At 37.0% G+C, this 13,395-nt stretch overlaps 1 protein-coding gene across 2 annotated transcripts in view; it reads right to left on the bottom strand.

Annotated features, from left to right (window-relative positions):
- Positions 1-13,395, bottom strand: part of VTA1 (vesicle trafficking 1) — a 71,707-nt gene that overhangs the window by 41,204 nt on the left and 17,108 nt on the right. For both annotated transcript variants that reach the window (XM_040238582.1, XM_040238583.1), the window contains exons 2-4: positions 10,090-10,184; positions 7,242-7,369; positions 6,496-6,571 (exon numbers count right to left, since the gene is read on the bottom strand). In XM_040238582.1, coding sequence (XP_040094516.1) covers positions 6,496-6,571; positions 7,242-7,369; positions 10,090-10,184 — 299 coding nt within the window. The remainder of the gene's footprint in view (positions 1-6,495; positions 6,572-7,241; positions 7,370-10,089; positions 10,185-13,395) is intronic.

Raw genomic sequence — 13,395 nt, 5'->3', positions numbered from 1 at the left:
ATAAAAACTATAAGATAATCATGACTTTCCTTTCCCTATTTTTTGTTATTGTAGGCTTTAATGTTTCTCAACTAGCATTCTTTGAGAAGCAAGAGAAACAAAGCTTTTTGAAGAGTTTCAGTTTTATCAAAAAACTATGGGATACTATGCAGTTAATAACCACTACATTTCCTTTATAAATGAACAAATATATCAAGTCCTGAAATCCACCTACAGGAATATATATTAAAAAAAAAAAATCTGCCTACCTGAAATCCTTAAACTCATTCTTTCCCCATCTGTTTCCTGTCTTTGTCTCCGCTAGTGTTTTTAAAGTACAGAATGAACTGAAGTGAAAGTTGAAAGAAGGGAATGAGTTACAACTGTTATAAGTAACCAGTTATATACCCAGTTTTTAAAACATCTCATGAGATTAATAGTTATTCTGAAATAAGAAATGTTCCAATAGTTTGCATCTTGATTTGGGCATTGAGTGCTTAAATCATAAGTTAATAAATACAAGGCTTAGATTTCCTCAGACAACAGTGAGAACCTACAACAGAGTTAATGCCGATGATCACCTTATTTATCTGTTTTGGTAGCAGCTGCTAAAGTGGAGCACTGTTTAAAATTGTTTAACACTTTAAATAATTGTTTTGAAAAAGCTATTACTTCATTGATAATGATGGAGATGCCATTTCTAGAAATAGAAAATGATGGAACAAAACAACATTAAAAGTAAGAGAAAGTAGAATTTGAAACTAGGGTGATCAAACCGGTTGGCTGGGGGATTATGTTACTGATGCATGGACAATCTTGCCAGTATTTTACTTTCCTTGTCAGTTGCCTTTATTTAGTCAATCTTCAATCATGGCCAAAAACCCATTCACTAGTCATGCAAGGATAAGATCACTGTGTAATAATGGATATGAGAAATGTCAGTACTGTATGCCAAAGAAATTTTTGATACATACAACTTTCACTAGATATACAAATTTTGCATGCTGTAACAAATATATGTAAGGCAGTGAAAACTACCTACTTATACTGACACATTAATTGTGTGTACATTCCTTTTCTAATTTAAAATGCAGGATTTACATGAAGACCCAAAGAATAAATCTCAGCCCAATAAAATAACTTCAGGGACTTCCTTTCCACGCCGTCCCTACAATGCCTAATTTTCTCTATACTACTTCAGACCACTCCTGATTTCTTGATCCTTTAACCACCAAAACAGATGTTGATTTCCTACTTTAGTGCATATGCAAGGCAAAAAAATTATGTAGCAGGTTAGGTGATGAGATAGGGAAAGAAAATAGTATAAACACTTTGGGAAAATGTCGCTTTCATGCTTACACTACATACATTCTTTAGTATCCTCAGTATCTAAACAAATCTCCCCCAACTCCTCCTGAAGTCCTATCGTTTGTCCTATTAGGTAGTTCTGGCTTTCGCTGCTACTGCTGCTGCTGCTAAGTCACTTCAGTCACATCCAACTCTGTGCGACCCCATAGAGGGCAGCCCACCAGGCTCCCCCGTCTCTGGGATTCTCCAGGCAAGAACACTGGAGTGGGTTGCCATTTCCTTCTCCAATGGATGAAAGTGAAAAGTGAAAGTGAAGTCGCTCAGTCGTGTCCGATTCTTCGAGACTCCATGGACTGCAGCCTACCAGGCTCCTCCACCCATGGGATTTTCCAGGCAAGAGTACTGGAGTGGGTTGCCACTGCCTTCTCTGGCTTTAGCTACTATGTTCAAATAACTAAGGAAGCAGTTCCTTGTTAAGGGTTCTACAGTTTAGTCGCTCAGTCGTATCCGACTCTTTGTGACCCCATGGACTGCAGTACACCAGGCTTCCCTGTCCATCACCAACTCCTGATAGCTTGTGCAAATTCATGTCTATTGAGTCAGTGATGTGATCCAACCATCTCATCCTCTTTTGTCCCCTTGTCCTCTTGCCTTCAGTCATTCCCAGCATCAGGGTCTTTTCAAGTAAGTCAGTTCTTCACATCAGGTAGCCAAAGTATTGGAGTTTCAGCTTCAATATCAGTCCTTCCAAAGAATGTTCAGGACTGATTTCCTTTAGGATGGACTGGTTGGATCTCCTTGCTGTCTAAGGGACTCTTAAGAGTCTTCTCCAAAATCACAGTTCAAAGGCATCAGTTCTTCGGTGCTCAGCTTTCTTTAGAGTTCAACTCTCACACCGATACATGACTACTGGAAAAACCATAGCTTTGACTAGATGGACCTTTGTTGGCAAAGTAATGTCTCTGCCTTTTAATATTCTGTCTAGGTTGGTCATAACTTTTCTTCCAAGGAGGAAATGTCTTTTAATTTCACGGCTGCAGTCACCATCTGCAGTGATTTTGGAGCCCCCTCCAAAACAAGTCTGTTACTGTTTTCATTGTTTCCCCATCTATTTGTCATGAAGTGATGGGACTGATGCCATGATCTTAGTTTCCTAAATGCTGAGTTTTAAGCCAACTTTTTCACTCTCCTCTTTCATTTTCAAGAGGCTCTTTAGTTTTTCTTCACTTTCTGCCATTAGGGTCGTGTCATCTGCGTATCTGAGGTTATTGATATTTCTCCCAGCAATCTTGATTCCAGTTTATGCTTCATCCAGCCCAGCATTTCTCATGATGTACTGTGCATATAAGTTAAACAAGCAGGGTGACAATATACACCCTTGACGTACTTTTTCCTGATTTGGAACCAGTTTGTTGTTTCATGTCCGGTTCTAACTGTTGCTTCTTGACCTTCATACAGAGTTTTCAGGAGGCAGGTAAGGTAGTCTGGTATTCCCTTCTCTTAAAAAAATTTCCACACACACAGTCAAAGGCTTTGGCATAGTCAATAAAGCAGAAGTAGATGTTTTTCTGAAACTCCCTTGCTTTTTTGATGATCCAAATGGATGCTGGCAATTTGATCTCTCATCCTCTGCCTTTTCTAAATCCAGCCTGAACATCTGGAAGTTCACGGTTCATGTACTTTTGAAGCCTGGCATGGAGAATTTTGAGCACTACCTTGCTAGCGTGTGAAATGAGTACAACTGTGCAGTAGTTTAGCATTCTCTGGCATTGCCCTTCTTTGGGACTGGAATGAAAACTGACCTTTTCCAGTCCTGTGGCCACTGCTGAGTTTTCCAAATTTGCTGGGCATACTGAGTGCAGCACTTTCACAGCATCATCTTTAAGGATTTGAAAGAGATCAACTGTAATTCCATCACCTTCACTAGCTTTGTTTGTAGTGAGCTTTCTAAGGCCCACTTGACCTTGCATTCCAGGATGTATGGCTCTAGTACCTAAATGTAAACTTAGATTCTTTTTTCTTTTGAAATACAGATGAATTACATGCTAAATAGAGATATTTATATGTCCATTAATTAAAATAAAAACAAAACAAAATCTCCATTACTCACTTAAGATTTGTGAACATTTTGTTCTCTTTCCTGTATCTGTCACTTTACCTATTGTCTGGGTTCCCCACTGTTGGCAGTTATAACTTCATGGAACTGTGTGCGTGCTTCTGAGATATGTGAGCAAAAGCAGTTCCTCCAAGTAAGAAGTAGGAGATGTCTCTCAGAAGGAAGAGACACTCAGAACGATATGGTAAACCGATGTGCTACTTTGCCTCATTATGACGTTCTCTTCTGACATCTGACATTTCCATCCTCTTCTCTAATTGTGTTTCTTTATTCCCTTCTTCCTCTAGCCTTTTACATGCAGGTGTTTATCAGGATGTTTATCTAACCATATTTTCTTTTAAAACTATCTTCTTAACCTGAGAGTTTGTCTACTCTCCTAACTCGAATTTTCACCTCTCTTTTGCATATTTCTTGTCTTTTGACTTCCAAGAGTCTTGTGGCAATTTATTCTTGGTTGATATACTTGCACTTAAAATTTTAAATCTAAGTTTAAACATATTATTATTCCTCAGGTCAAAGACAACCCACTTTGTATGAAGTTCCACAGTAATCATTAGCTAGTTCTTTTGCTCCAAGTATAGCTCTTTATTCAAAAAAGTCCCCTTGCTGAAGATGCCAGTCTTTTTATCATTGTCTAATCTGACTTTATTTTTTGGGCTCCAAAATCACTGCAGATGGTGACTGCAGCCATGAAATTAAAAGACGCTTACTCCTTGGAAGAAAAGTTATGACCAACCTAGATAGTATATTCAAAAACAGAGACATTACTTTGCCGACTAAGGTCTGTCTAGTCAAGGCTATGGTTTTTCCTGTGGTCATGTGTGGATGTGAGAGTTGGGACTGTGAAGAAGGCAGAGTGCTGAAGAATTGATGCTTTCCAACTGTGGTGTTGGAGAAGACTCTTGAGAGTACCTTGGACTGCAAGGAGATCCAACCAGTCCATTCTGAAGGAGATCAGCCCTGGGTGCTCTTTGGAAGGAATGATGCTAAAGCTGAAACTCCAGTACTTTGGCCACCTCATGCGAAGAGTTGATTCACTGGAAAAGACTCTGATGCTGGGAGGGATTGGGGTCAGGAGGAGAAGGGGACGACAGAGGATGAGATGGCTGGATGGCATCACAGACTCGATGGACGTGAGTCTGAGTGAACTCCGGGAGTTGGTGATGGACAGGGAGGCTTGGCGTGCTGCGATTCATGGGGTCGCAAAGAGTCGGACATGACTGAGCGACTGAACTGAACTGAATCTTGCTTATGACTTACTTTTCTAATCAGGTCTCTTCAGCAAAAGAGACACAGATGTACAGAACGGACTTTTGGACTCTGAGGGAGAGGGAGAGGGAGAGGGTGGGATGATTTGGGAGAATGGCATTGAAACATGTATACTATTATGTAAGAAACGAAGTGCCAGTCTATGTTCGATACAGGATACAGGATACTTGGGGCTGGTGCATGGGGATGATCCAGAGAGATGATATGAGGTGGGAGGTGGGAGAGGGATTCAGGATTGGGAGCTTGTATACACCCATGGTGGATTCATGTCAATGTATGGCAAAACCAATGCAGTATTGTAAAGTAAAATAAAGTAAAAAAAACAACAACAAAAAAAAACCAGGTCTCTTTTTCTCCTTCACCCACCTGGTACTCTCCAAAAAAAATCCCATGGACAGAGGAGCCTGGTGGTCTACAGTCCATGGGGTCACAAAAGAGTCAGACATGACTGAGCAACTAAACAATAACAACACATACTAGTAAAACAGGAAAAAAAATCTAGATAAATAGTAACAGGAGATGGGAGCAGAAATGGAGCCAAACATTAGATTTATAGAACCTTTAAAAATATAAGTAAGGGAGAAGCATCTCTGATTTTCACACTCCAAGTCTCAGTTTTCTCTTATATTCAGTACTTCTCTATTTCAAGAAAATCTGACAGAAGTGGTCCTCGATGGGCACGGCCCCATATCCTAGAGGGTGTTTGGAAATATCTGCTGGTGGTTTCCAGTCATCTGACTGATGGAGGAATGCTCTGTGGGCAAGGGTCAGGGATGCTTTGAAATAAAAAGGACAGTCACACTTAGTAAAAGGTGTCCCTCATTTAGCAGTTTTAAACTGCACTGCACATTTCTGCCAACTCAAAAACTTAGCTCATGATCATCAACCCTACAGCTTCACTTCATTTTACATATAAACAAAGAATATTTTGCACAGTTTTGATACATTGTTTTATGAAAATGTAACCTATCTCATAGACTGTTTTGTTTGGAATTTTACTCTGAACAGCTAACCATTTTGAAAAAAATCATTTTTCATAAAAAGCAATCTCTCCAGAGATTTCATATCACTAATAAGACATTCCTCTATCAGTCTCATTTGTAACTCCCTTTTCTTCTTTCTCTTTCTAAATTAATCTTTCTCCTCTCAGAAAACAATTTTTCCAGGTGAATGGTAAAGCCCACTATAGTAAAAAAAAACAACACTGGAACTAATGACAATAAGTTCATCACTTAGCCTCAATTTGCTCATACATAAAATGAATATGTGCTCAACTTATTTTAGAGTGGTTTTGACAAACAAACTGATAAAATGGATAGGAAGCACCTCATAAAATATCAAGTTGTATGTGCATTTTACAATAGAAACAAATCTCTAACAATAGTATTTCTGGCAAGAAATAAAATAGGGAAAAAAAAAAAAAACAGTCCTGAAAAGTTTCTCTCTCCAGTAATGTTTACCAAATAACAATAAATAAATTTAACAGCATCAAGGATCGGTAATATTTAAAAACTCAATAAAATAAAACTATGAACCTGGGGTTCAGAGACCAATATAGTAGCCATGCACTCACTGAAGTGTTAAATACATTCTGGATTTAAAGAACCTACTACAAAAAAAGAACATTTATTGTTAAAAAATAATTTCCCCTTTTGTTTTTAACTTTTTTAAATGTAGCTAGTAGATAATTTAAAATTACACGTTTTGCTTTTACTACATTTCTGATGGATAAGTGATCTAAATAAACAATGCAATAACAAAACTAATAAAAAGCAACCAATACTGATCTCTAGCTAATAAGGCAATAAAGAATATACACTCACTTCATCAGTTAGTTCTCCAAACACTGTTATGACATCTATTAAAAGACTTGCAGTATAGAAGGACTTGATCATGTTTCTGGAAGAGAAAATAGAGTTCGTCTAATTGAAATGAAAAATGTAAGATGCAGAATTAGTCTTGTAGCTACAAGAAAAAAACTTCCAATGTTTTAAAAAGCACTCTGAAGTTCACGTTTTCAATAAAATCAGATTTTAGGAACACAATGGAGCTCCTTCTGTAATCTGTATTAGGAGGACGTGACAACACATATTACAGGTGAATATGGTACAATAAGGTTTTCACAGTATGCTTTTCTCTTTAAAAAGTGTAGTGACAATATTATCTGAATTGATATTATGCTACGTGTATTTCTTTGTATTTAAGTTTTACTATAATGACAAATCATTTGAATCAGTGGGGTTGGAAATTTTAAAAATCAGTATCACTGAACCAGGATGTTTTGGCTAATAGTAACTCAGATTTTATTTAACTACTAAAGAATGGCTAGTTAGAGTGTATTTACTGAGGAAATGAATCTGCTCTGGGTACTTGTCTTTCAGCCATGTTATCTAAAAAGGCAGGATCACTCTTATAACCCAGACTTATTCTAAGATTCAAGAAAAACAGAACAAAACAAACACCTAAATAATTAATCAGGAATCCTGGTACTTATTAAGAAAAAAACTGGATAAATCCTGGTTATACAGTAATAAAACTTGTCATTTTTATTTGATCTTTCTTTACTTACTTGTGAAATCTCCCAGCACGATCTTCATTATCTGCATACAAAAACATTTTCAAAGCATAATTCTCCAAATGTGCAGAACCAACTATTTCTTGAGTAATAGCTTCATTATCACCCAACTGTTTCTTAAGCTAAAATGAAATGAGATATAGAACTTATGAATCTGGACTCAGAGAAGCGTATACCAAGTATTAGAAATCCTAATAATCAAATCCAATGTTTACAAAAATTTGAAGAAAGTTACTCATGATAACCTGAAAGTATAATTTAGTTCTAAATATCAAAACATGTACGAGCATGCTCATTCGTATTCGCCTCTTTGCCATCTTATGGACTACAGCCCACCAGGCTCCTCTACCCGTGGGATTCTCCAGGCAAGAATACTAGAGTGGGTTGCTATTTCCTCCTCCAGGGGATCTTCCTGACCGAGGGATCAAAACTGCATCTCCTGTGTCTCCTGCACTGGCAGGTGAATTCTTTACCATTGAGCCACCTGGGAAGCCAAAATATCAAAATAATAAAGAGCAAAAGAAAAGATAACATGCCCAACTATCTATGTAAAGCATCAGACAAAAATTTGAAATGTGCAAGAAAAATGGAGTTAAGAAATTATTTCTTAGCCATATAATTTAAATTTTTAATTTACTATTTCAATATCTCCTATCAAATATAGAAAAATACAATGAGAAGGATCATTATATCCTAAAAAGTATCTCAGAGCACACTGTTAAATTTAGCCAAATATACACCTCAAATCAACACAATTTACACCTATGTAAATTTCCAGTCAGTATATCCCTTCCCTACACACAGAAAAAGTATTTTAAAAACAACAAATTAAATTACTATATTTTACTGAGACTGTCATATTGGATTAACATGACCTTCTAGAATATTAGATCTGAATATCACACAATTGTAAAGAACATTATAAAAAAAGAATTAAATTTAGAAAAAGCCACAGAATTTTTCATAAAATCAGCAAAGTAAATACTCTCATAATTAAGGCCCAGAAGAGACTGAATATTGGAATTTAAAGACATCTGGGCATCCTTACCCCCAACAAAAACAGAAAAAAAAAGTCCCACATGTAACACTAGTTTACTGTACCCACACTGTGAAATAATTTAATAGGAGAGGCAATTTATTTCTAGAAAAATTTAGTGGGAGTAAGCCATTTAATCTCATCCTTAACATAAAATATCTCTCAGCAAAAACATAATATACCTGAAGTGAACCAAATATAAATATAAACATTATAATACAAGCAGATACGTTCTCACCATGGAATAAACTTCCTTGTTATTTAATGTAGATAATAAAAATTCCTGGTAAGTCCCTTTATAAATGTGATTTTACATTTTGTGTATTATAAAGAACCATTTAAGTTTTGCCTTATCCATAAGCTATTGTTATTTCACCTATTACTGTTAAGCTGTAAAATTAATAGAAGTTTATTCTATATTAATGTCTGTAAGAGATGTTATTTTACAAAGTATTGCTACCTGTCAGACACATTCTTTCATCCACCTCCTAACCTCACTCTCAAAAAGAGTACTCAAACCTTTCTTGCATTCACAGAAGCAGCGTTAGAAGTAGAAGGCCAGACAGGTTCCAAGGGCAGCTAAGTGGTCATCAGTGGTGCCACCAGGCCTACCTTGGGTGGATAATAGCAGAAGATGACAGGGTGCTGGCTCTGAAGGTCAGACACCCATACAAGGTTAGAGGGAACACTCTTATCCATGGCTGCTTCATACAACTAAGACTTTGATCTGAATAACTTTCAACATTTATAAAAGGTTCTGGACTGACTGGTATAAGTGTTTTGATTTTTAATGTTTAAGTTTTGTTTCTCTAAACAAAATAATGCAACTGGTCAAATAAATATTTAGGTTTCTAATTCTCTTGTTAGGCACTCAGTCGTGTCTGAATCTTTGTGACCCCATGGATTGTAGCCCACCAGGCTCCCCTGTCCAAGGGACTCTCCAGGCAAGAATACTGGAGTGGGTTGCCATGCTCTCCTCCAGGGGAACTTCCCAACCCAGGGAGGAGATTAAGTAATGAGTAGACCTTGACATTGTTAAAAAAGAGACTGGGGCACAGGGTGGAGCCCCTATTACTAAGTGAGGTTACTACAGTTTAGCATTGCCTTCCTGATATATTGATACCCAGTCAAATCCACTCAGTTTTCCCTGGATTGGTGCTTCTGCACAATCTGTGATGTTACATCATAGTTCAAGATGAGTCATTAGTCACCTACCACATTTCTGTTAGCAGAGGAGCATGCCTGGACCGTAAGAGTGTCCTGTGACAGGACCAAGAGTGGGAGGAAGAGACAACAGGAACCTTGCCTTGTCTTTTTCTCTAAATTAATAGCCCATTTCTTTTCTTTTTTTTGATGTGCCTTGTGGCATGTGGGATCTCAGTTCCCTCACCAGGGATCAAACCCACCCTCATGCAGGAGAAGAGCAAAGTCTTAGCCACTTGACTGCCAGGGAGGTCCCCCATTTTATTATTATAAAAGCTACTTAAGAATTTCTAAATCAATCATCCATGTGAGTGCATGAAGGAAGGTTAGAAATGATTTGTTACTTATGAAAGAATGATTCAAAGGTCTACAATAACCTGGAATAAGAAATAATGTATAGGCAAAGATATTGAAACCAACTTTTACTTACAACTCCCTAAGCACTATAATGTAAATGTAAAAAAAAAATTGTCTAATTTTTCCTCAGCTATAATGACACTGCTGATTGCCACCAACAGTTAAAGCTACAATAACAAACACACACAAATGAAATAAAATAGCATTATAAACATTAATCAGAAAAATGTTCAGTGTTCAACTTACGGCTTCTAACTGATCCATTAGCCTTGATAGAAATTTACGACATTCAGGAGTTTTACTATCAATCTTCATTCCAGTTTGCATTGCATACAATCGACCTATAAAGAAAAATACAATGATGTGAATAATTCCCAGGACTGAATGTTTAAAATATGTTGTCTCTAATAAATAATTTAAAATTTAAGTGAATTTAGAAATAAAACTTTGATTTACTGTGGATCTTATTCACAAATATAAAAAACACAAAAACACTATCAAAGAATACAAGATTTATGATGATGACAACAAATTTCTATGAAGGAAGGCCTTCTCTTTTGACATTATATTTAAAATAAAAGGACCAGTTTGAGGCTGTCCAAAGAACCTGCCATTTAATTTAGTAGGTAAATGAGGGCACTCAGAAAAACAACCTTGTGTATAGGAGCACTTGACAAGGGCCAGATCTGTGATAACTGATAAAATACACAATATGCGTTGGGGGCGAGGAAATGCCACTTGAGCTGAGGTTAATGCGGAGAATTGTTTTGGTCATTTTTATGTATACACGTAAAAATAAACATACTGAAGGAGGAAACAGACAGAACGGGCTCTATCTCGAAAGCAGGACTCCATCTTGGGCCAGACTGTGGACTCTGAGCTATATGCCCAATATCTATGGAAACGACATACCAACTGGAAAACCAGACCTCCGGATGGAAGAGCTCCAGGGCTCGTACCTAGAGTCTCCATCGCGAAAAAGAATACCCTAATTATCTGTGTAACTGAATAGAATCATAAATTTTATTATGCTTATTGAGGTACGGCCACAGGTCTATTGATAATTGTCCACTGTTAACTACCTAGGCTTAAGGCATATGAATCATAGGTTTAAGGCATACGAATCACTCACGGGTTAACTTTCATTGTATCCTTCTTTTCCTTTGTTCAGACTGGTTTCAGAGAATTTGGGGAGGTGGGTTTGAGCACGTACACTTAGGGTATATAAGGTTTTCACAAAAACTGGTTGGGGTCCTTGGCTAAGAGGAGACTGCCTTGGGCCCACCGGTGTAATAAACTGCACTCCACTATCTGCATTGTCCTTCTCAGTGAGTTTGTTTGGCTACAATAATACTATCTCTTGGAACGTGTGGCTACAATAATACCATCTCTTGAAAAAAATAATAAAAATATTACAGATAAGGCTGAAGCTAAAAACTTCTCTGAAACCACAACCCTAAACAGCTTTCTCAGTGATGAGAGCTGTGAAGTTTGGTGGCAATTACTACCACTGGTGTGTACACATATTGCCTGTAATTTTCCTCTTAGTTTCAACAACATGCTCTGAAGATTTGCGTAGCCCTACAGGGCTCCACAGTATGGACACAACATTTGAACTAAAGCACAACGAGGTAGTTCTTAGATTTGCATCATTACAAGCCATGCTGCACTACCAGACCTTCCTGAGTGCATACGCGTGAGTTCCCGGTGGGAGACACCAAGGAGAACTGCTGGCTTGTAGTATGTGTACCTTTCTCACCTGAAGAGCTACTCTTCAACTGTCCTTCAAAACAAATTACCACTATGCAGTTATAGCTACAACACCACATGCAAGCAGTAATTTCTCCCAAACTCACAAAAAGCTGACATTAAATTAAAAACTGGTATTAAACTTCCTATCAATCTCAGGACTGTGTTATCTCACTTTTGATTTTGCATTTTCACTACTCAAAAGATCTTAGAGATGTACTGAAGGCCTCTACATCCTCTTTTATGAATGCAGAATAGCTATCAAAACAAAAATTTCATCAAATTTTCTGTTTGGTCGCTTGCTTTTTAACAAACTGTTCTTTATACAGTAGGAAAGAGGGCCCTCACACCCCCAAGTGGAATCTTGTGAACACTATCGCCTTTCCTGCTCTAGTCTTTTCTCCTCAGCAGGGAATCATTCAACCTATTTCTTCTCAGATTCTGCAACTCCAACTTAAACTCCATGATAATGGTAATTGTAGTCTACTTGGTTTGCTGATGGATCCCTGGCATCTGCGACAGTCCTTGGCCTTCGATAAACATTTTCAGAATAGATAAAATACATGAATGAAAGAACAGTTCATTCTGCCTGATGGCTTTAAATGCCACTTTTGTCATTCATTATCATATATTAAATTTTCATGGGACAAAAGGCCCCAACTCTGTATATTGTCTATCTTGCTTTGTTACTTGTTAGTCTACTATCTATTGTAGCTTTATTTACTACAGCTTTAGAACATGGCAAGCTGTTAGTTACACTTACGATTTCCAGTTCACACCTTCTTTAAAGACGTGTTAATATAATAATACAATCGGGTATTCTGTGTGTGTTTAAATTCAATATCTGTGTCTGAAGGAACTACTTTTAAAGGCTTAGGCTTTTAGGGTTATCTCACAGAGCTTGAAGTTTAATTTATTAATGTATTTATTTCTGTATCAAATGTAGGGGTTTGATTCATCCAGTTATCAATGAGAAACAAAAATGGAGTTTCTTAAAGACCTGTACTGATTTACACTGACTCACAATGTAAAAAGCATGATACTTTCATTTTTACTGTACAATATCCAGCACTGGATACTAATCTGACAAAACAAATCTAATTTGGAAGCAAAAATAAAAACCCACTTATTAATGTTTGATCACAATGTGACAAAATTTCCTTTTTCTCTTTCTTTTAACCAGTCATATTTAATAACATGCCCAGGTTGTTTGAGAACTAGGTTTGAATCACCTCTCCCCATGCCATGCCTTTTAAAAGCATGGCTGATCACCCTCCCCTTTTTAAAGCAGTCATCTCTTGAGTTGTTCAAGCTTCACGTCTATTTCAGCCAGCTCTTCTTTTGTCATAACTGTGACAGAGCTCCCCAACACGCCCTCTCAGTGAGCTGCTCAGGTCTTTTTTTCTAGCACTTTTGCTGTATTTCTTTTATTAAAAGTACATCACATGAGCTCTTTGAAAAATAAACATTTTGGATGAAAATTAGGCCATCTTTCAATTTCTGAATGTTGTTTTAAAATACAGAAACTTAAAATATTTATGTACCCAAAGTGATTTTTCTATCAATTCTACGCTTGGAAAGCTCTTTATCTCCAAGAAACTGGATATTCAGTTACATGATTTTTCCAGTTTTTCCTCTGGTTTTTCCAATTTAACTCTTTAATAACTTGCATCTACCTCAGTTACTGGTATCTGTCCCAAATGCAAGTGGTAAAAAATCCTTTCCTTCTCTAATGATTTGTGGTTCATCTTTAGTATGTTTTTACTTTTTATATGTCTTGGCTATTTGATTTTACTGAGATTA

The sequence above is a fragment of the Oryx dammah genome, unplaced genomic scaffold (genome assembly GCF_014754425.2).
Source record: "Oryx dammah isolate SB20612 unplaced genomic scaffold, SCBI_Odam_1.1 HiC_scaffold_4, whole genome shotgun sequence".
Classification (NCBI taxonomy): domain Eukaryota; kingdom Metazoa; phylum Chordata; class Mammalia; order Artiodactyla; family Bovidae; genus Oryx; species Oryx dammah.
The sequence above is the reverse complement of the archived record's forward strand: the minus strand, read 5'-3'. Positions and strand labels throughout refer to the sequence as shown.